Here is a 23,638-nt window from a genome sequence, read left to right on the forward strand (position 1 = left end):
ACCTCTACAGCATCATTTTGGAGATTCACCTTCCAACGTGGAAACTGAAATACAATTTTACACTAACACTGTTGGAGAATGAAGTATGTTTTTTGATTTCTTTTCTCGTGAGTGATGGTGATGAGCTGGTGTTAGATGCCAGATGACAAGCAAATAACTATTGCTGCCCATCAAATGAAGCACGTATTTTCAAACAATTTTCCTTTTAAATTGAACTTAATGCATCAACCAGGTATGAAGTATCCTAGTACCATGCTCATCTACATTTCATTCACAAAGACTGTCCTATGACCTTTCTAATAATTTGGTGTGCAGACCTCCAACAATCCATTACACCAGCTTTAGAGGGGCATGGGAAGTGAAATCGATTAGACAGGCTTCATCTTTTTCCAAGAGGCAAGCAGTATCCATATCTGCCTTCCTCTGCTACAGAGACCTACCAGCTGCAAAAACTCACTTCCAAGTTAAAATATTGTATCAACAACGTCCAAGTGTGAAAGCAGGCAGGCTTCCCAATTACAAACACACCTGAGAGATACGTATTCATGTGCTGAGAAACCTACCTCAGAGCATCAAACAGGTAAATGGCATTTTTGACATCTATTCTGTGCCTGAGCAGTTCAAGAAAACCAGACTGACTGCTTTAAAAACAAAGTGCATAAAAGGGATTAAGTAACATCTCAAAAGTCTCTTTTTCCACACAGCTGCTAGTTTGCCATCTGAGAACAATACAAATTGGAATTTGGAAGCTTCTCTCCTGCTTGCAGATAGTAACAACTGAGACTACAAATACAATGGTATTTTTAGTCATAGAATCATAGAATGGTAGGGGTTGGAAGGGACCTTTAGAGATCACCTAGTCTTAGAAGAAGGTAGAGAAAAGCAGCCAGAGGAAGGCAATGGCTGCCCCTTCCAAAATAGGATTTCTCCATCTAACCTGTCCTCTCTCCCTCAGGCTAGAAACCCACCTCTGCTTAAAGAATTGAATCAAGTAAAGCCCTTTGACTCACTTCAGTGACAAAATCTTTCCAGAGCCACAGCAAAGGAAGGAGCCTTTCCTTATTCATCCATGGATGAAAGTAAAAGGCAAAAAACAAAAAACCCAAGCAATCCACACAAAGGAGCCATTTCCTATGGAAACAAGAGACATTGAAAGAGTTTATGAGCTGTCCCAGTAACGCTGGATGAATTCATCCTGCTTGTATATCATGCTCCAAAAACCAGGAGTAACATCAGCCAGTGAGCTGCTTCTCCCTTATCTGTGTATTCTTACAGACACTGGAAAATGTTGCACGGGGATGTTGATAAGGCAGCGGACATTTCTACACACAGATGTTTCCACATCCAAGCCGGAATGCTGAGAATGAGATTCCTGCCACTGACAGGCCATTTTTCCAGAACTTGGAAGATTAAGGATTTTTTTTCTTTAAGTCTACTTTAAATTCTTCTATGTGAAAATCAAAAGCTTTACCCCAAAATCAAGTATTTTAATGAGGAAGTAAGAAGAGCATCTCTAATAAGAAAGTCTTTCCCTTTCTGAGAGGGGTTCAAATTCTGACAAGGCTCACAAGTGAAAGAGCACCACAGCTGATACATCTCTTTTCTTAGACTCTATCCAACACCAACCCAAGGTGACCTTCAGGATAAATCCAGGACTAAAAGTAACACAAAGTCTTGTGGACTGGGACTAGAGGATCTAGGTAAGCATACAAGAACGATCGCACTTGTATATAACCAGGCCCTACTTAAAAAAAGCATGGCTGAAAGTAGCACTGTGACTTTTCAGGTGCAGTCACCTCCCCTTAAACATTGGCAAACTCACAGCTCTGGCAACACAAAAACTCTAAAAAAAACCCACATTCGGGATGGCTGGGATTCCAGTGGTAATTTTAATGGTATGTGCTGTATTTCCCCTCCCTTAATGCTGCGAGAGGGTCCCTGGGTAAAGGTGTTAAATCTGAATATACTTTCAGAAGCCAAAGATATGTATTAGCTGGAAAGACAGTGTGCACATTTGTTAAGTACATTTGCAACTCCTGCTGTGAGTTGAAATGGAGATGTATTTCCAATAAACAAGAAAAAAAGCTCAAATAGCAAGGCACCACTCTAACTTGCATTTGGCCAAAACATGCTTGTATCTCCATTGCAAGATGTTTCCCCCACCTCTTCTCAGACACCTCAAACATAAACAAGGACATTAGCAATGCCAAGTGTTAAATCCCTTGGAGGATCCTTATCATCCTTTTGCTGTGTCAGTAATGCTCAGTGTTGCACTTAATATGAGCAACATTATGGATTTTAAATCAAGCCTAATCAAAGATTCATTAACAGGCAATACATTAACACAACATGTAACTACGAGCCACTCTATGCCCTTCAGCAGCTCCTCCGCAGCTCCTGAACAGGCTGTGAGCATCATCAGATCAGGTTATTTCTCCTGGGTTTAATAGCATAGGTCAAAAGAGCAAAAAATGAGTAATTATATCGAGAATAGATGTAGCCAACTTCAGTGCGCCTGTTCAAGTCATGGCACGTGTGTAAATCCACCCCTCTCACAGGTCGCTCAGGTGCTAAACTTGTTTTAAAAGATGAAAAAAAAAAAGCAGGTTGATGAACTTAAAACAGATCATCTGACAATCTGGGTGTAGGGTTGGTTTTTTTCTCTAAAAAAAAGGCAGGCTCATCACTTAAAACAGAATTCTCCACCTTATCACCTCTGTGAGCAGCAACCACCAGCATTTTCTACACTGTTCACAAACACATCCGTGGCTATACCCAGGAATATAGTCCCAAAATCCTAGAAGCTCCTACTGATACCAGCCCCATAACATTTCCATTGGGTAAAGCAGCATTTTTACTTGTATTTTTCAGATAGAGATCTGAGGCACAAGAGCAAAGTACATGGTTTAGAGGCATTTACCACTGGCAGCCTTTTTTTTCCAGTTAATGGGAACTGGAAACAGTCTGCAGTCCCATTTAGAGTGACTTGTGCAAAGCTACAGGAAGTCCAGACGGGCTCGCCTAAACTTCTATGGCATAAGGTCACTCTTCCTGCTTATCAGAGGGCACATCAAGTCTCAAAAATATGGATGCCCTTTTTTCTGAACTTCCTTCAAAGAAATACACCTTCTACTCACATTGCTTTCCCAGATTATTCTAGGGAAAAAAAAAAAAGTCAACAGTGGGAATGTATGGACCATAAAGTAATGCTACAGGAAGCTGGCAAGCAGCATCTTGAGCTGTAAATGGCCTAATGACACTGCCTACCTTCCCACTGAGGTAAACTATAACCAGATATTAAAAAGATAAAGCAAATAATGATAGAAGAATAGGGCAAACACAATACCATTGTCTGTCTGAAAAACCTCCACATTTTCTTTTTAATGAAATATCTTGAAATAGCAGCTACACTACGAACTAGTAAGGGGTAGCAAGAGAGACCCAAAGCAGCTAATAACAGCCAAAATAGCAAATCTTCAAAGGCAAACTCAGCATGGCTCTCCCAGAAGCCCTTGCTTTCAGCAGCATTCAAGGATTTTGGAAGTCTTTGAAGCAGAATGATCCCAGGTCTAAACTCCTCCTTCCAAACTCTGGATTTATACTAAAATGCTGCTTGGCAAAGCTTTCTTTTCTTGTTCAGAATATGGATGAAAAGGTTTTCTTCTAACCACAAGTGTTGTTGAGGTTTTTTTAAATATCTTTTCTTCCTCTGAATGGTCTTAAGTTCATTTAAAATGCATTTATCAACATGTCTATAAATTAAGCCTCGCTTACACTGTCCAAATGCATTTGTCCTCAAAATTTAAGCAGATGGCAAGTAATGAAAGTCTTTGCAGATTAAAAATTACGGTGTTGCGTGACACCGCAAAATGGCTCCAACCCCAGTATGATTCTCAGATGAAAAGAGGAGGTGTTCCTGTGAGCACAGTTGATGATATTTCATAGAATGGTAGGGGTTGGAAGGGACCTTTAGAGATCATCCAGTCCAACCCCCTTTCAGAAGCAGGTCCATCTAGATCAGGTCACACATGAATGTGTCCAGGCGGGTCTTGAAGACCTCCAAGGAAGGAGATTCCACACCCTCCCTGGGCAGCCTGTGCCAGGGCTCCCTCACCTCAACAATGAAATAGTTTCTTCTTATATTTAAATGGAACTTTTTGTGTTCCAGCTTCATCCCATTACCCCTTTTCCTGTTGATAGATACCATAGAAAAATGGGATGTCCCAACCTCCTGACATCCACCGCTTAGATATTTGTAAATATTAATAACATCCCCTCAGTCTCCTCTTTTCTAGACTAAAACTTCAACTTAATTCCATGAAAAAAATCACTTACAGTAAGTACTACAGACAAATCTATAGTAAACATTTGACCATATAAAGACAGAAAGCATCGAATAATCATTCTCTGCACTGACATCATATGCTTCTTAGACTAAGTAAGCAACAATGTAAGATCAAGGTAACATGGAAACACCACACTTCTATTTACAATTATATATCCAGGAGCTTTTTGGCCTTTAGAGCTCAGCATGTGTCACACACACAGCAGCTACGAGTCTCCAGGCTCTACAAATACTTGAACACATTAATTGTAATTCCACAGTAAAAACCCATCTTAAGTCATTGGGACTTACTTCAGCAGTATGCATTTGCATTATTACTACTATTCTATCTCCTCATAATATATACTCAGTGCAAGGTTATGACAAGAATAATGAAATCCAGGCTACTATCCATAGCACCATCTTTCAATTTCAGTACATCAGCATGAAATAAGGAGACTGAAAAGATACATTTATAATGACTTTTAATATGTACATGGAGTCCTGAAGCCCATTTAACTGATACTGTTGCAAACTAGCAAACTACTGATGCAAACAGATTTTTAAAGTTCACTCAAAATTTAAAATCAAGCTACCAACACTGAATACTTTTCACAGCTGAAATATAGTTTAATTTTCCACAACCAATAGTTCCCCATTCCACTAAGTTTATCCACCAATAAACTCACAATCTACATGGCACAGAGCACAGAAAAATCAAACAACCAGGAAGAAGAAAATAGCGACGTGGTTTCTTCTTATGACATTCCTAAATCTATATTCTGCTTGGTACATACCATGGGTACTCCAATATTTTACAGTACTACCAGGAACTATTCCATTCTCCAGGTACACATCTCATGAAAACACACATACTGGAGGACAGGGGGAACAAAAAAAATCATCCAACACAGACTTTTATAGTTTGAAGATGAAGAAGAGATGGCATTTTAGAGTATGTTCATCCCTGCAATCTCAGCACATTTTGATACAGTATTCAAAATACTGTAATGTTATCAAGATTATTTAGGACATGAAGCAGCATTTTATGCTTCTTTTCCTTTAGCAGCGTGAATACTTCCACTGGCTCTACCTGCTCTGTTTTGCAGTTAACAAAAGAAAATTTAGACACACAAGTAAGACAGTTTGTTTTGATTTCTAATTAGATCCATAATGCTGAGCCTTCCAGAACATCTACAAAGTAGGTAGAGCTCACATTTGGGGCTTCAGAAACAATTTCTTCAGAACTTTCTATCAAACTGTGCAAGAAAATCTCCTTTTCCACCTAGGAAGTCTCTTTCTTCAACTCTCCTTTGTTCTCTCCTTACTCAGAAAGGAAGGACAAAAAAGGCAAAATTGACAAGCTAAAAAAAAAAAGCCACCAAGGAGGAGACCCTGGGAGGTAATTGTATGGCAAAGACTTCTTGACCAAACAAACTTATACTGTCTATAATCACAACAACACAAACCTAAAACAGTGACTTGTAAAACCAGGACTTGTCTAAGTTTAGTTTCAAAACCTAAAAATAGGGTTTGGCAATGGGGGGTTCTCCACATAGGGATTTTACACTGCCAGCATTCCTCTACCTTCTCCCTTTCTATCCCAGCTGTTAGCTCAAGTCACATCTTTAAAAAAATCATAACTGGATGCCAGATTACCAGAGTGGCACAATTAAGGAGGGAATCTACTCAAAAATACTGTTCTGTTGCTCATAAAAATCCAACATTCACAAAAGGAAGATGTAAGGGTGAATTTCTGTACCTCCAGTTCCGTCTCCCTGCGATTGATATCGTCTGTAGATTGATTTAGTTTTTCCAGCTCCCCCTAGAAAGAAAGAAAAATCAGACACATTTGAAGAAATTGTGAGGGGGGAAAAAAGTATCTGAGAAGACTCATTCAGCATCCCCACTCAAGAGCTCATGAGGCCTGGGCTTACTAATTCAGGGAAAAGAAGAAACCTTGAGACATTGAGAGTAACTTTGCCACTGGTCTTCTATTTTGCTACTTGCAAGAAAAACAATCGGAGAAGCTCTATAGTTTTATTTAAGGCACTATATTTCCCGTTCTGGCTCATTCCTCACTACGAAAAATAAATATAAGGTACAGTTGTTAATCAGTATAGTCAGTATCTGTTAGTTTCCAGTGAGATACATACACATATTCCTCCCCAAAAAGACTGACATAAAGTTAGTACTATCACAGGAGACACACAGTGAAAGTACAGCATCGATAAGAAACAGGTCTTGCAGCACGAGAGGCATTCTGGTAAACCATTTTATAACACAAGCAGTCAATGGGACATATGATTATGTTTACTTAGTCTGCCTTCATGCCAACATTTTGATCTCGTAACAGCAAAACCAAAAGTGTTAAATCCCTTGAATAAATATTTACTAGAGGTGGTGTTAGCATGAATGAAGTTACTGTAAAAACAAAGCTCATTCTTAATGAGTTTCATACCACAAAAAACAACCCTCAGGAGCAGACTTCTTCAATCAACATTTTACTCCAGGTGAGATCCTACAATTTCAACCAGAGTGTTCTCTAACTCAAATGTTATTCAATTTTCAACCAGTGTAACAGAATCCTCCTTGAAATGTTTAGTGGTATAAATCAAACACTGTAAATTGATTGTCACTTAAGCCATTTCCCACTAGATTACAAGAATTACTCTGGTTACAATAAGAAAGGAATTAATTGCAACACTTTAGTCCTCATATCCACGGAGGTCAAGTTGCATTTCCAGCTCCTAGGATTTGGAAGATTCAGAATACATGGATATGCAAATATGTAACACAGGCTCGAACAGAAATTACCTAATTGCCTGTTACTGGAAGGCTCTGGATGTTAAGGCTCTCATGAAGGCAGACACAGCAGCCTATTCTTTCAACCAAGCAGAAAACTTAACAAAAATACTGTTTTGACAACAATATGTGAATTGGTTACATGAAAACACCTTGCAAGCTGAAGAACCTAAGGCCAAAATTAGAGCAATAAGCACTAACAGCTTCTCAAAACCAGGGTAGAAACTGACCAGCTTTTGGCTGGTGGCCTCGCTCTGTATAACAATATTTTGTGGATTTTGCAATTGCTCTGCACAGTCCTGGAAAAGAAATACTCATGATAGAAGTAAAGAATGGCAATTACAGCAAGGAGGGCCCTACACCAAGGATCCATCCTCTCAGGAATGCACACACATGCTTATATTCACTCACGATGAACTGTCCCAGCAATGCTGGAGGCAAAAGCCATAAATCTGCAGAGACCTAAAAATACATTTCATTTCAGGGACAACAGCGTGCTAAAGTTTGCACCAGGCAATTGGTCAAGAGATGATCTGGCGAAGAAAAGCTTTGCTTATAAATCACGGGAGAAGAAAAAGCATTTCAGAAGGCTCTCACGGAGAGGAAACACCACCTTTCGTTAAAGCTCTTTTCTTAAACCGAAAAAAATATTAAAAGAATAATAATTTAACAGTCTCTTTACCCCCTCCTAGTTATGAATTTCTGGGCGTCAGCCCGTTTCACGAGCAAGGTCACGATGTCACGGTCAAAAATAAGAGGGGAGGTTGAGCAGGAGAGGAAGGGCGCGCGGGGAGCCCAGCGCAGAGCGCCCGGAGCCGCGGGGTAACAAAGGGCTTGGGGCGCTCCGGGGCCGCTTCTCCGCGCCCCCGCCGGGCGCAGGCACCCGCGGCCGCTCTGCACCCGCTGCACCGCCGCCCGGCACAGCCAAACAGACATGTGTATATACACACATGTACGTGCGTGAGCTTCTGTGGCTGCGTCTATTTACACAGATAAGCGTACGGATGTAAAGATGCATGAAAAAGCAAAAATAGGGAAAAAGCAAAACGCTTTCCTTCTAACAATTGCGTACACGTCAAAACGTATTTCAAAGCGAAGCCCCCCCGGCGAGGCCGGCAAGGCGCGGCGGCGCTCACCTGGATGCGGGGGTCCACCTCCTCCTCCTCGGGGCGCGGGCCCTCCTCGGCGGCGCGGCCGCGCCTGCCCCCCGGCTCCATGGCGGCGGCTGCCGGCGCCTCCCGCTCCGCCGCTGCCTCCTCCGGCTCCGCGGCCGCCCCGGCCCGGCCCCCGCCCGGCCCCGCCTCCGCGGGGAACCCCTCCCTTCCCGCAGCGCCCCGCGTCTCTTTGTGCATTCGCGCCGCAAGGAGGAAACGGGCGCAAAATTGTGGGGGTTCCTTTTTTTCTTCCTCTCTCTCTCTCTTTTTTCTTTGCTTTAAAGCCTCCTTCCCCGTTGCCGCCCCTTTTTTGGGTGTCAGTGCTCGCGTTCTGGCGTGGCTGGGGCTCGCCCCGCCGTCCTCCCTGCCGGGCACATCAAGTGCACGCAACTGCACTGCGTGAAAACAAAATGAGTAGTTTCAGGCAGAGGGAAACGCTAACGATGCCTTCTGTGCCCTTTTTGGTTTTTATCGTCCCCCGCTTTCTTTTTATCTTTCTTCTTTTTCATGCTCTGCCGTGGGCTGATGTGTCTATGGAGGAGACAAGAAAGGGAGGAGATAAAAATAATAAACACACTTTCAGGAACCTTGACAATTCAAATGCAGCCCAAATTTCTATTGTGTGGCAGTTAGGCAAGGGACTAGTGTACCTACTGGATGCAGCAGAAAAAGACACACCGAAGACATGTCTTTTTGTTGTCAGTAAAAAGGAACTTCTTGTCAGTAACACCAATACTAGGTTTGTGCTTGGTCCCGGGCTAGCAGAGTACTGCAGATTAGGGTTTCCTTGATCATGGGGGCAGTGGCCAGACTTGACACCCATGGGCAAAGAGTGGGCAGCCCTTCTGACTAGCAGGGATGGGCTCCAGCCTCTCTGCCTCTCGATGGCCTCAGGCATAGCTGAAACCCCTACTGTGAGCTGCAGCAAAGAAATACAATTTTAAACAATTGGTTTCTCTTCCCTCCTCACAGTGACCAGTAAGAGACGCTAACAGAGTGTTCCCTCATCATTGAAAAGGAAAAAGTCATGCATTGTCTTTTCCTTCCTCAAGACGCAGAGAGGTCAATCCCACCAAAGCACATGGGCCAGGTGTCCCATCTAGGACGGGCAAGACAAGGCAAGAAGTGGCAACTGGCTGCATGGAGGCTCTTCCTCAAATCACACCACACTGGGTCACTTCCTCACTCTCTCTGTGTGGATAACAAAGAGACTGAAACAAAAGTTTAGTTGTGGTGAAGAAGCTTCTTTTGTGAGACTGAAGATGAAAACCAATCTCAGTAAAGTGCAAGAAGATAAAAATTGGTGTTACTGAGGTAAAAAGGGAGACAAAGAAAAGCAATCAGTGTCTTCCAAACACTAAAGCAACCAGGAAAAAATATGTAAGAGGAGAGTGGCACAAACATTTGAAAGTAGTATAAACATGCAAAGTGACACCAACAACTAAAATAATCAAGGAACTGAGGAGGTGTTGCAAAATCTCAGATGGGTTGTTTGCAACATCTTCATTTCTCCCAGCAGAAGAAATGACGTAAAGTGGAAAATAACAAACCCAAATCAGTCAAAGCCAAATGTTTGACTGCTGCCCATTGAGGGAATTCAACGTGTACACACAGCCAGCAGTTCCCAGGGCCCTGGCATCTCTCATCCCCACTGTGCTGTGGCTCATGCCAAGACCACAGTAGTGGCATCATGCTAAAAGCGCATAGGAAACACAAGCAGCATATGGAAGAGTTAATGCTGGCAATCCCACTGTTATCACTTATATCTCCAGAAAACAAAGCTATGTAAAACAGCTAGTGCATTTGTGCTGTGCTCCTCCAAAACCGGCCCAGTCGGACAACGGCAGTGTCACGCAGAGCACCGCCCGCTGCTTGGGGTGCAGAAATGCTCCCGTGCAGACAGGCACTCCCCAAGGGATTTGTAACGTTTGCACAAGGACCCTGTTCTTCCACTGCCACCGCAACAGTCCTCACGATTGTCACAGCTCAGAAAACCTGCAGCCAAATTCATCAATCTGCTGCCATCAAGGCAGAGCAAGCTGTTTCTTTCCTCAGTCGTGCAGTGGAGTGAGCCTGTTGGGAGAACTGCCTGCGGAGCTTAGCGCTGTGCAAGGGACGTTGCAAACATGCAGGCCCCTTTCCCCATGGCTCTGAAATCTCACACGGAGCCCCAAAGCCATTGAGATCATTTTATATCAAACTAATACATCAGAAAGATTTATGTATAGACAAAAATCACTGCAGAATGCACAGGTCATACATCTGTCATCACTGCAGACGTCACTAAAGCATAAACAGAAAAGTGGCCTTAAGGGAAACAACTGACGCAAAAGGGAAAGGGAGGCTACTCAGTACACATCATGATCAATAAAAGACTCTCGAATATTGTTTCCACACTCAGTTTTTTCTCTTCCCTGTGAAACAGTTTTGGCTGAAACCACTGGCACATGCAAGGGGCAGCAGAGCCCCGGGAGTGTCCAAGGCGCAATCCTGCACAGCACGTAGGCAAGCTTTGTGCTCTGCTTAAGTCAACAGAGGACAGGAAGTCAACTGTGGACGGTGGTGGTTGGGCATTACTTTTGCCAAGTCAGGAGTGATCTCATCCCAGCAAATCTCTCCTACATGATCTATTACAAGCTAGACACCTCCCCAGCCCCACCCTGCTCCCAGAAAGCCAGTCCTACTGACTTTTTTCCTTCCCCCACAGGTCCCACATGCACCCAGGTGGCTGCCTAAGGCCTGCACAAGGCTTGACCAACACCGTCTGTTCAATATTTGAACTAAGTATTGTGAAGTTAGACAGGAAGAAACAGCTTGCTCTTTCAGTAATGGCATTCCAAAGTAGCTGCAGCAGAGAATTAGCCAAGATCTGGGCTGGGCTGCAGCTTGACATGAGCTATGCCAGAGATGGTGTGGCTCACCTAAAAAGCACAGGGAGATGTAATGGTGCAGGAAGACCTATGATCCAGGTTACTTCAACAACCAGTTTAGTCACATCCCCGAGTTGAGACAAGACAGCAGGTGTTTGGAGTACAGCCTTTAACACCAGATCCTGGAGTACAGAAACTCCAGGGCAAGGGGGATGCTTTGGCCAAGAGCAGTGCTACTTCATTTTTTGGTCCTCAGCGCACAGGCAACATTTGGCAAGGCAAAGAGAGTAACCTCTGTACTTTCAAGGAGGAGCACAGAGAGGAATTCTCACCCTCCTTCTAGAGGATGGTTTGTAGATTAGGTATTACATCTCTGAGTAGACATTAGGGAACTGGAAGTTGCATTTCAAATAAAATCAGCTGGGAAGAAGTATGCATCAGTGAAGAACTGCTTGGGGAAACATACTAATGATGGTAGCCATTAGGGGGGAAAAATCAAAGTGAATGGAAAGTGTAATTTTACATATATTTGATAATGGTGGATTCCAAATGGATTTTAAGGAAGGGTTGGGGTTTTTTTCCAAAGCTCATCTTAGATTCAAATTCCTGCTCATACTTGCCCTCAAAGCTTGCTTCTGATGAAGCATTAAAGGCTAGGGCCTAAAATACAAATCAAAGTTGCATTTCCTTCCTCAGAAACAAGTATCTCCTCTTTTTGAACACTGATGGAATATTTAGCAGAGTTCAAGACTAAATGCACACTTGATTATTGAAGGCACATTTGCAGTCCATGGCAAATGAACTCTTTCTCTTTGTGAAGAAAATAGCTTGGGAGACAGTCTTGCTTACAGAATAATGCCCCTCTCCTCAAGAACACTGGAGAAACAGTTCTGCTTTGAAAACCTTTCCTGCTTTCTTTATGATGCTAGAGGCAAACTTTCAATTGGCTTTAAATACTGAAGCATTGCTGCGGTTTCATTTTGAAAAACTTGCCACCAAACACAGAGGAAGTATAAACAGTCCAATCCTAAGGAGAAAAAAAAGTGACTGACTTTTGCAATGTTACACCAGAAATTAGTTTAGCCTGGGGAATGTCTCATTTGAAAACAAAGCCATCTCCCTCCTCCAAAGTGCAGCAAAGACATTGTTCTGTCAATATTCAAAACCCATTGGCTTTCCTGGTCTACATGTGTCTGAAACATTTTTAAACATTACGTAGTATCTCACCCACAGTCACGGTGCATTTAAAGACATGGTCCTCCACATTGTAATCTCTGACAAGATGCTGAGCGCACGCATTTTCTGAAGGATCTGTGCTGCATTTATGGAAGATTTTAAATTCCCTGGATGCACATGCAGGGTATTAAACACTTCAGAAGCAGCTGGAATCAAAACTTCCCCTGGCTTATTTCTCAAGCAATTTTTCACATTTCCTTTCTCACAATGGTTGTGCTCTGCGTTTCAGGAAGAGCTAAAAATGAATTAGCTTTTTTACACCAGTTTGTAAGATGCTGTCGCCTTATGAAGTCACATACAAACGAGGTGCCCAAAGACACATTAATGGAATTTGAGCACAAACAATTGTAGATTTCCCCACCTACAAGGAATGTATTTTAAAAAAGCGCTACATCCCAAAATACTCTTTAATTTTACTTCTTTTTAACAAGCACCATTTAAGTCTGATTAAAAATACCCTCTAGGCTTCACAGGGCTACAAAGAAAAGAGGCTCATTTAAAGAGGTACAATCTATTTTCTAGGCACACTAATCTCAGTATTTTTCATAAAAACCAAATACAGAAATTATTGGCAAAATCACCTGCTGGGCCAATGTCTACTGGATATACATTTATATCCCATGAGCTACTTTTCTGAAGCTTGATATTGATGATGTTTTATACAGATAGTGTGAGAACAATATAGTTTATATATAAATATATACACACTCACATGTATTATGAGATATACATAAGAAATATATGACTGATGGATTTCCCTATTTTTTGTTGTTTCATTGGGAAAGAACCACCATCACCACAAGGCTTATTTTCTGCTCCTCCAAGCTGTCTTTTGACAAGGTGGGTGGTGGGTGGAATTTCCCACTGGAAATCATCAGTACAACAACACTATATCTGCAGAGAAGCAGAACAATCCCACTCCTCATATGTCCAAAATACAGCTCGTGCTGCTTTTGTAGATTTGGAAAATAACAAACATGAGACTCTTCCTCAGATGATAAGGAAGATGTCTTTTACAGTGCTTGATACTTGAACGGGGGAAAAAACCTTATACCGCACCCTTTTAAGTTGAACATATCCACTCATGTTCCCAGTTCTGTTGTTTGCTTTTCTTGATAAGTAGTCTCCCATCAGTTTCAACAGAAGCAGGATCAAATGCAAACATGTTAGTCTGTTAGGCCTTAGACAAAAGGTGGTGCCTTGTGAGAGCCAAAATGAGTTGTAATTGCCATTCTCCTACCCAGCCTGACAATTCAATAATGCTTCTGCATTGGTGTGGATACATCATTGCTATTCAGTACAAAAACACTCACCCTCATCTTTTATTCTTTATCCTTGGACATCTCCGAAAACCACACTTAAAACATTCATTTGAAGAACTATCTCTAATTCCCAAACAACATTAGCCATGTGCAATAATACATCTCATTTTTCTCATCTGTCATTCGCTTAATGTTCAGACTGATTCCACGTTTGTGGCTATTTAACCCAATTAGTAGGTTTCTCAGTGGTAGATTTAAAGGTTAAAATCCTTTCACTGACCTCTCGCCACCAGCCCACACTGCTATACCAAACACAACTCTGGTAGATGAAGGTAACACAGCACTATGAAAATATAATGCCAAACAAGAAACTCCAGGTAGTGAAGCCCCTTTGTGTCTTGTTCAGAGTATTCATGTGTCTGGTGTGCTTCAGTAAGAGCCATGAATGGTTGCTGAAAGGTTCCACAATCCTTCCCTCACACAGCACAGCTGCTCTATGTATTCAGCACAGAGTAACTCCAGCTCATGACAAAAGGGGCTCCTTATGCCTCCCAGTCACGGGCAGTGCTCCTGAGGTGACCACCACTGGGTTATCTCTTGCAAAGTAAAACTACTGCATGCATGGGGGCTGGAGCACAGCTCTGTGCAAAAGCAACCTGGTGACTACCGAAAGCTATCTGACCACAAACTTCCCTTCTTAGTAACCTTGCTGCCAGACAGGAAATTCACCCATATCCTATTTTAAGCTGCTGCATGCACAATATTAACAACATGAGCCTCCGAAACACCTTTCATCAGAGGACCTCAGACCATTCCTTCAAGCATTAGCAATCCAGGGAAACTTTCCCTTTGATTTCCTATCCTAATCCTGTTTCTTACAGGTGCTAAAGTGATTAAATAAGAGGGCAATGGCATAGACATTTGAAGTACAAGGATGGTCTGAAGGTCAAAATGAGCTTTCAAAGAGGGGACTGAGTAGACCACATGGCTATGGAAAGATTAGGGACCTCATTATCATCACGATCAGCTCAAGTGCAAAGAGACAAAGCAGAACTCTGGTCTATATCTAGAGAAACAAAACATGGAGACTGGAAACCAAAGGGGAACTCCTGCCTCTGAGTGAGGGAAACAGCTGGGAAATCCAGAGATGGGGATGGGCCCTTCCACAGCCAAGCCTCATTAACAAGGTATTAAGAAGAGTCTTTGCACAGTTTCTTTGCTTCCTAACCACGTTTGGCTGACTCATATGCAGTGACAGGAGAAACAGGGAATGTTTTTTCTATCCTCCTCTTTAGTTTCCATTCCAGGCCCACTGTAGCCTAATTTACCTTGTGCTAGACAATATGACCGTATCAAGTATGTAGACACAGAAAAGAGAGTCACTTTAACAAATTTGAGTTTGATGCCTGCAAGATCCTAAGTCTCCATACTTCAAGGGTCTCCTTCCAGATATGTGTGGAAAACCACAAGCCTTTAAAATATTTGAATAATACTACTTGAAAAAAATCGGTCTCAGCTTCATATAAGTGAAACCACTGGAAAAGTGGACCTTCCTGTGTGCAAAGCTTCTTTCTCCCTCTCTTACTGTTAATAAGATTTTCTGCCCTCCACCCACTGCCTGGTAAAATCATACTCTTCGGTACTTCCCGTTACATAAAAACCGAGCACTTGAGCACATTGTGTGTAGGAGGGAAGCAGAGCCTGCTTTAGCACCCAACTTTATATATCAGGAGATGAAGTAGCAGTTATCTGTGTTCCCTCTCCTGCTTTCCCCCATGCCACAATCTGCTGGGACAGGCTGCTGCAGAGCCACATCCCTGCATTTCCACCTTGGTGCCCAACAGCAGCCCTGAGCAGCATCGAGGCTGTGAAACTTGCCCCAGTCCAGGGCAGGTTGTGAAGCCTCACTGCCACAACCCTGCTGCCAGCACCATCTGACCAAGTGCTTCACATCTCCAAGAGCTAAATAAACACTTTTGGATTGCAATGCAGATAACAGGTTCTCCTCTCACCTCTGCTCCCTATCCCTCAGCTCTTGTCATCTCTAGTTCTCCTTCACCATCCAAGCTTAGCCTCTTTTTTTTGCCACAGTCTTAATACCTTCCCCTTCTTTCTGCCTTCCTATCACTTAACCTATTGCTCCCCTCCTTCCTTAATTTGTTTTTGCCCTTAGTTACCTTTTCCCCTTCTTCTGATGTCCCCAACTTTACATCCTGTAAATGCCTCTCCTGGAAGCAGAATTTACTGTCCACTTGCCCCAGCTGAAAATTTTCATTTCTCTGTTTCACCCCATCTCTCATTCACTTCCCCTTACCAACTTTCCACCACCAAAACATATTTTCAGGAGCACTCTCTCAGCATTGCAGCCCAGATTAGACATCAGTCCTCAGGCTGACCTTCATCCACCCTTCCTCAGTTCCTCCCCACAGGTCCCTCAGCGTGCATCAAGGTTGCTGGGGCTGCCTGAAGGACCTGGGGAGGAACAGAGGCAGCAGCAAGACTGCTTTGGGGACTTCTGAGGATTAGGGAATATCCTTACAGCTTCTACAAACTGACATTATGACTGGAAAGCATAGCATACATCTGCAGGACTGGGGCACGGGGAAAAAGTCTTCAGGGCATTTGAAGGCACAGACCACACCTTTAGAACTACCGGATTACAGACACCTGCATCACATGCTTCTGGTCTCACTGTTCCCTGAACTGCTTCAAATTATTCTGTTTGATCAGCAGGTACAGACAAGTTCCAAACCTGGGCTTAAATTTATTAATTCAATACATCAGCAAAAATCTGTTTCTGAGGCCAGGCTAGCAGTGGTGTCTCCTGGATGGTAAAAGCAAACGCAGGACCAGAGAACGCCAACAGAAGTAGCTCTGGGTAAGAGACTGAGCGAGCACTTGTACTAGTAGCATTGTTCTATCTACTTTTCAGACAAAGCCATGAAGATGTAAAAAAGGCAAATGACTGCAAAAAGGCACAAAAGACTCTTCTAGCAAAAGCCAAAAGCAGACCCCAAGAGTCACTATTTTTAATTTGAGTTTAACCTGTCTCCTAGACTCTCCTTTTTGGCACACTTCACCCTTGCTCTGTTCCTCTAGTTCTGAAAAAGACCTTTTCTCATTTTGAACTAGAATTACCTATTTTAGGAGCCATGCCCTACTACATAGTCCTTAAAAAACCTTACTAAAATTTCCATAGCACTAGTTACATAACTCCAAAAAGAGTAATTCTTGCTATGGTAATAAAAACCTCTCAAAACCAGAGTCTTTTGTTCATAGTACTTGCCATTAGCTACAGTTCAACACTAGTGTTTGTTCAAATGATGCAGCTACGTCATTTCAGCTCCCATTTTGGGGTCATGTTTGCTTGCCTGTTGCAGAAACTGAAGAATTTTTGCAGTACCATCTAGAGTAGGTTGATCCTCCTCAGAAAAGATGACTCTCTTTTGCCACGGAAAACATGCTTAACCATAGGAAAGACTAAGGTATGGTGCTGCAAATTCTTCACCACTGAAACCTTTCCAATACGAGGGCAGTTTTACAATCCCACTGAACAAGGGTTTGTAGGTGCAGAAGTGAGGCAGTTCACCTTGGAAGTCCCTGCAACACTCAGGAAACTCACTTTTTTGTTGGGTTTTTTTTGAGATGCCCTCTAGACCTCCAGAGTGGGGTGTGCATAAGATTGCTATGTGCCAGGTAACTGAACTAAAAAATCTGCTCCTTTTCATCCCAAAAGGCCATTAAGTTTTTTGTTTCCCTTGTTCTGTTGACACAAGGAGGTAAGGTGACAATTCCTTTCTTCTCATCTAGTGACTGCATCAGAACAGCACTTTTCCAACTCACATGTACAGGCAGGCCATTTCTCAGCTGCAACAGGCAGTGCCTATTACAGGAGCAAGCTCCAGAACAGCAGCAAGAGATACAGCAGCATGCTTCAGCCCTTCAGAAAATCCTGCCCAAGAGGACCATGACAGATTGTCCTTCATTAACATAGAATCATAGAATGATAGAATGGTAGGGGTTGGAAGGGACCTTTAGAGATCATCTAGTCCAATCCCCCTGCAGAAGCAGGTTCACCTAGATCAGGTCGCAAAACATGCGGGTGAACACAAATCGCTCCACACTGGGTACTATGTTCCTCTCATCTAAAATGTGACACCTGAACTCCTCTTTTAGCTCCTTTGGCCTTTCCTCCATTTTCCTCCCATCTTCTCATTTCCCATCCTCCCAGAGGGTAACTTCCTGCAAATGAGTTGTTAGCATCAGAAGCCATACATACATCCTGCATCCACACTTCTGACAAGCTGCCAAGGTACCAGCAACGTTGAATTTCCTGGAGATGGTAGCCGTGATGAATACCTGGGGCACATTCTGGGTAGGACAGTGGGATTTTATATGTTCAAAATTTGATCTGAAAGAGTGCTTCAATTTTCCTAAGCTTTTCACATTGCTTTTTGTAAAAAAGAGGTGTCCAGGCACTATGTCTAAGAAAAGAAAGGATGCCTGGGTGGCTTGTTGCCAGGACCATTTCAGTGAATATACTGAATGGCTCAGGAAATCAGTGTGGTCACCAGCCAAAATGCAGATAAGGAGGAAAGTAGTTGAAGGGGTTTGTGTTTGACAGCCGTGTAAGCATCATCCAGCCCTTGTTTGGGGAAGAATCCACAGATTGCAAAATATTCTGAGGATACATTTGACACATGAATCTCTCAAGAGTAAGTGTACTAGAAAGGAGATGGATCTGCCTCCTTGGTCACCATCACAAGAAAGTCTTCAGTGTTCACTCTGAAGGGTTCACTCAGCACCCTGGGACCCAAAAGGCCTGTCTCTGAGATTTCAGAAAACTGAGAACACTGTCAGCAGTGCAAATGCAGTTCTGACATGTGGAGATAAAAGTTGCTTTAACTTGGTCTGGCAACCACATCTCTTAGCAGTCTCAGCAAGCAGGACCGGGCAGGAGTCGCAGCATTGCAATGGCTGCAGCAGTGCAGTCGGTCTGAAGGCAGCTGCACGGTGCTGGGGATGCATGGTGCTGGGGTGCATGGTGGGATTCAGGTGCAGGAACACCCTCTCCAAGCAGCAGGAGATTAAAATTATTTTCAGATGCAGGTGTTTTGTAGAGAGAGAGAAAGGAACAAAGCAGATGTCAAGCAGTCTGCAGTACAGCTCTCCCCTTGTGGGTACACCTTCAGAGCAATAATTCCTTCACAAGGAGGGGAAGGGGATTAAAAACAACCACCCAGCAGTGTGCTAATCTTCACAGACAGAGCAGCTTTAATGCTGTCTAATCCTCCAGAGGGAGGAAACAGAATTTCCTTTGTGCCAAGGATATCAAAATGGTTGAAGGGGGCAACCTCCACTGACATTAACTTCATTAAAGGAGAGGTATTTCCACGAGCCCTGAGAAGGCTTGGTCAAGAGCCAGCTGGAGATGCATTGCTATGTAAACATCCACTTGTAAGGACAGAAAAGAGCAGGCAGTTGGGAACTCCTGAAAGAATATATAAGCATCAAGCATGCACACAAAGTGGAGATTGAATATCACAGCCATATACATCAATTACATAGCTGTCAAACAACAGCATAGCAGCAGCAATGTGAGCAGTTAATAATTGCCTTTTATTCTCTTTAAATTTGGCTCTTGTATTATTTTGTTGCAGCTATATAATTAACTTGTATGCTGAAGGGGGAAGCAGTGTCCCTGGGTTGTCATTACAAGAATGCCAAACCTTTTGGAGCCACTTCCTCAGCAGAGAATGCTTTTTCTGTGTAAATTGGATGCTGAAGTTAAAGAAATTATATAGGCATTCTCAGTAAAATTGTAATAGGAGCCTGCATATACTTAAAGCTTACTTTGAATAATAGTAGTATTCACGTTCTGCTCATGGACATTTTCTTGCACCTAAATACCAAAAAACCTGTCACTTCACAGTAGCGCTGAATACAAAATCAGTTCCTAAACACCTTTAGGTAATATGCAGGAAACATCATCTTGAATTGACATTGATATGTCAGTACATCTCATCCAGACTTGAACAAAACACCTTAGAAATAGCAGCTTGCACTATATGGTACGGCCTGGACATTCAGAGTCTCATCATAGAAATCAGCATAGATCTAAGTCAAGTTTTAGAATTGGGTACTTTCATCATTATATTTGGTCCTACAGAATTTCTGAAGTGTTTAAGGCAAATGTACACATTTCCTCCTTCTTGTGCAAAATTGAAAGTTCAAACTCAGAATCAAAGATCTGATAAACAAAGCTCTAGTATTATAACAGAAGCAGAAAATACCAATGCATTCATCTCCCCTTCCTGGAGAACAGTTCAATTATAATCATGTCCCCAAGCAGATTTTGCACTGAATCACTGTGACATCTGCTAGGGAAATGAACACAAATCTATATCTGCGTGCAGCAAATACATTGGCAATGTTGCAATGGGGGGAAGGGAAATTAAGTGTCACTTTTCACACAAACTAGAAGATGACAGCTTGTCACATCCATGAGTAAATACTAGCAGAAGTGAGAAGAGGCACAATGCTTCTTCACCTTTTCCTCCATGACAGCATAACAGAGATACAGATTAAGGACAAAATTGTGGCTTCTTATCCCCTGCCTACAGTAACAGCATCTGGACAGGATTCACCCGTTGGGAACACTAACAATAATGGATTCTATCTACTGCCCACATTAGCAGAGCTCCACTGCGTTCAAGTGAGCTGTGCTACTTCCCTGGCTGAAAAGCCAGTCCAACATACCAGAGCTGTGGGGGACAGGACAGCCACGAAGGGTGACAGTGCAGAGTAACCTCTTTCGGGTCACTTACAGAGAGGAAGGATTGCCTATAGCTTTGCCTTCAGCAGGCACAATATTATGATACAGAAGCAAGGGATTTAGTCATTACTTGCCTACATGCAAAATTAAGTATATAATGGAGTACAATTGCCTTTCTATAGACCAAGACACGTAGAAGAATGGCAGAACTAGCTCAAATTCCCACCATGTTTCCCGAAGGACAGAAGTATGCCCACAGACAATTGCTGCTGAGCCACCCACGTGCCATAGCTTGCTTGCCCATGTGAGCCCATGTGCACAAGGGTGAAGACCTTTCCCACCTTCTTTCAGTCCAACGTTCCAGGCTTCACCTGTTGCATCACATGGCAGGGCACGAGGTTGGCTCCCAACTGCAGGATGGAGCAAGAATGGTATGAAGCTATTGACAGAAAATCACCTTCTTGGCTCCAAAACCTAACCCAGGTGCACCATAACACTGCAGCCTCTCCTCCATCCCAGTCACACACAAGTCTGGAGATGAAAGCAACACAGCAGAGCATGGCTGAGACTCCAGTACCTAAGTCTGATCCAGGACATACACAATGGACCGAACCTGACATCCATATGGGAAACAGCAACATCATCCTAAGCTCCTTTTAAGCTAATGATGCCATTCACACAGGGCTGCAGTAACTGCAGCAGTTTTGGGAGGAAAAAAGATCTCTACCAAAAATACCTAAGTGGGTACAAATATTCTGCAAATCACACATTCACCTATAAGAAATGTGTCATGGTTTGACATGATAGCTGCTTCTGGTAAGGGGGAAGGGGCTGTAAAGATGGCTCCTGTAAGAAGTTGCTCGCAACTCTCCCCAGCTCAGAGCCAGACCCACTTCTGGGGCTGAGCCAATTAGATGCCTCCACGATCACTTTTTAAGAAGAAGCCAGAAGAGGAGGTTTCTTCCTCCATCTTCTTCCTTCTTCTGCTCCTTCTTTTTCTCTGGCTGGTGGTGGTGCAAGGAGTAGGAACAGTGAGAGAAACAACCATGTGGACTCCAAGGTCAGTGATGAAAGAGAGGAGGAGGTGTGCTGGAGCAGAGACTCCCCTGCATTCTATGGAGAGAACTGGTGAAGCTGAGATTTATTTTCATTCCTTTAAAGACCCCGCATCAGTGGTAGAGACTCATTTTGCTAATGAGCCTGTATCAGGGGCAGAGACTCATTTTGCTAAAGCTGGCCCCGGACCAGGGACAGCAATTCACTTCATTAAAGGCCCAGAGCCAGGGATCGTGACCATGGCCGGAGGAGGTCGTGTCCCGTGGGAGGGACCCTATCACTTCACTGCAGACCCCGAGCCAGGGGCAGTGATTTTCTTCTTTAAAACTATGGCCAGAAGAGGCCGTGTCCCAAAGGAGGGACTCTTTATTACTATGGCCGGAGCAGGCCGTGTCCCGTGGAAGGGACCCAATATCCACAGCTGCAACTGTGGGGAGGAACCCACAACAAAGCAGCTCATTAAACTTATGCCCAGAAGAGGCCAAGTCCCGAGAGAGGGACCCTGTAACTGCAGAAACTGCAACCGTGGTGAAGAATCCACACCAGAGATATTCACCAAGGACTGCGTCCCGTGTGAGGGAACCTGTATCAGCAGAAGCCGCAGCTGCTGGGAACAACCCACACCAGAGAAGTTTGTTAAGGACTGTGTTCCAGGGGAGGAACACCGTGTTGGAGCAGGGGAAGAATGCCAGGAGTCATCCTCATCTGAGAAGACAGAAGTGGCAGAGCCCATCTGTGAGAGACTGACGACATTCCCCCTTCCCTGCCCTCCTGAGCCACTGAGTGGAGAGGAGGTAGAGATATTGGGAGCAGTGAGCTGGGCCCGGGAAGAAAGGAGGGATGAGGGAGGGAGATCTTAAAGTGCTGGTTGTAATTTTCTCATCATCCTACTCCCTTTTTGCTTTTATTCCGTTCTGTTTCTTGTAGAATAAACTTTCCTACTTTCCTCTCTAAGTCGAGTACTGGAGTCTGTTTTGCCCAGAACTGTAATTGGCAGCGAGCCCTCCCTGCCCTTGTCTCAATCCACAACAACCTTGCTTATCTTTTTACTCCCATTTTGCTGGGGCCTCTGCCATCCTAACGAGGGTGGGGGTGAATGGGAGCACAGAGCGAGAGACTCGTGGCGCTGCTGTGCTAGCTGGGCTAAACCATGACAAAATGCAATTGCATGAATACTTCACAGTGTCTTGTTGCTGGAGCACTCTTTCACCAATTATGGCTTGCTTTCAGGTGCACCTTCCCCACATCCAAAAGCATGTGTTTACGATATCGTATATTCTGCGATTCATATGTTATTATTTCAGTTCCTTTCTAAAGAGATGTACAACCTTCTGCCCACTCTTCCTTGTGCTTTTACAGTGCAAATTCATTCCTAATTGGTATCCAAGTGTGCAGAGTCAGATCAATTCCTCTTCAAAAAGAAGTGCTGCTTTTTATCCTGATGAAAACGGATGCTACAGACTTCACTTACAGTATCTGATTTTTAAAATTACAGCAATTAGGCTTTGATGGAATCACTCTGGTAACAGATGTCTGACTAATATGTTTCCTTATTTTATGATAATTCAACTACAGACAAAGTAAATAAATGGCTTAAAACTAAGCAAAACTTTATGAACTTGGACATTGGTGATGGACACCAAATTCAGAGCTCAGAAGTCTTGTCTGGGATGTTACTAGTCCTTATCCTCCTACTACTCCACAATCCTGACCTTTAAAACATAAGATAAATGTACACATAGAAAACTTTGAAATTTGGACTCAGGAATTTGTGTTCTCATGCAAGGGATAAACTTTAAACTTTCAGGAGTTACATATTTACAGTCTGATTTCACAACAGAGAACACTGATTCTTCTATTCAGTAGGAAAATAGAAACACTTTCTCTAAAAAAGTTGCATACTTTACAACAAGAAACTGCTTGGAAAAAAAAGTAGAAAGAGAACAGTAGGGTGTGTTTTTAAGCTATGTAAAACAACGTTATTCTTAGAACTACAAGAATTCTTTACACTGGAACAATTTAGTGCATTGAAATACTTTTCAAGTAAATCATGGGTTTTGGTCAGGCACTTTAAATTTATCTTTTCACAAATAGAAATCTACACTGTCTAACTGGAGGGCTGTTTTGGCTAGAGCCATCCCACTGCCTGCTTGAAA

The 23,638-nt window shown here is 43.1% G+C and overlaps 1 protein-coding gene across 1 annotated transcript in view; it reads right to left on the reverse strand.

The window, feature by feature from the left end:
* The window catches only part of SH3BP5 (SH3 domain binding protein 5), a 52,452-nt gene extending 44,068 nt beyond the window's left edge, over nucleotides 1–8,384 (reverse strand). The window contains exons 1-2 of the mRNA XM_061996884.1: nucleotides 8,266–8,384; nucleotides 6,087–6,149 (exon numbers count right to left, since the gene is read on the reverse strand). Of these exons, the coding sequence (XP_061852868.1) occupies nucleotides 6,087–6,149; nucleotides 8,266–8,346 (144 nt within the window). The 5' untranslated portion in view covers nucleotides 8,347–8,384. The remainder of the gene's footprint in view (nucleotides 1–6,086; nucleotides 6,150–8,265) is intronic.
* Nucleotides 8,385–23,638: the final 15,254 nt, after the last annotated feature.

This window comes from Colius striatus, chromosome 5 (assembly GCF_028858725.1).
Source record: "Colius striatus isolate bColStr4 chromosome 5, bColStr4.1.hap1, whole genome shotgun sequence".
NCBI classification, from domain to species: Eukaryota; Metazoa; Chordata; class Aves; order Coliiformes; family Coliidae; genus Colius; species Colius striatus.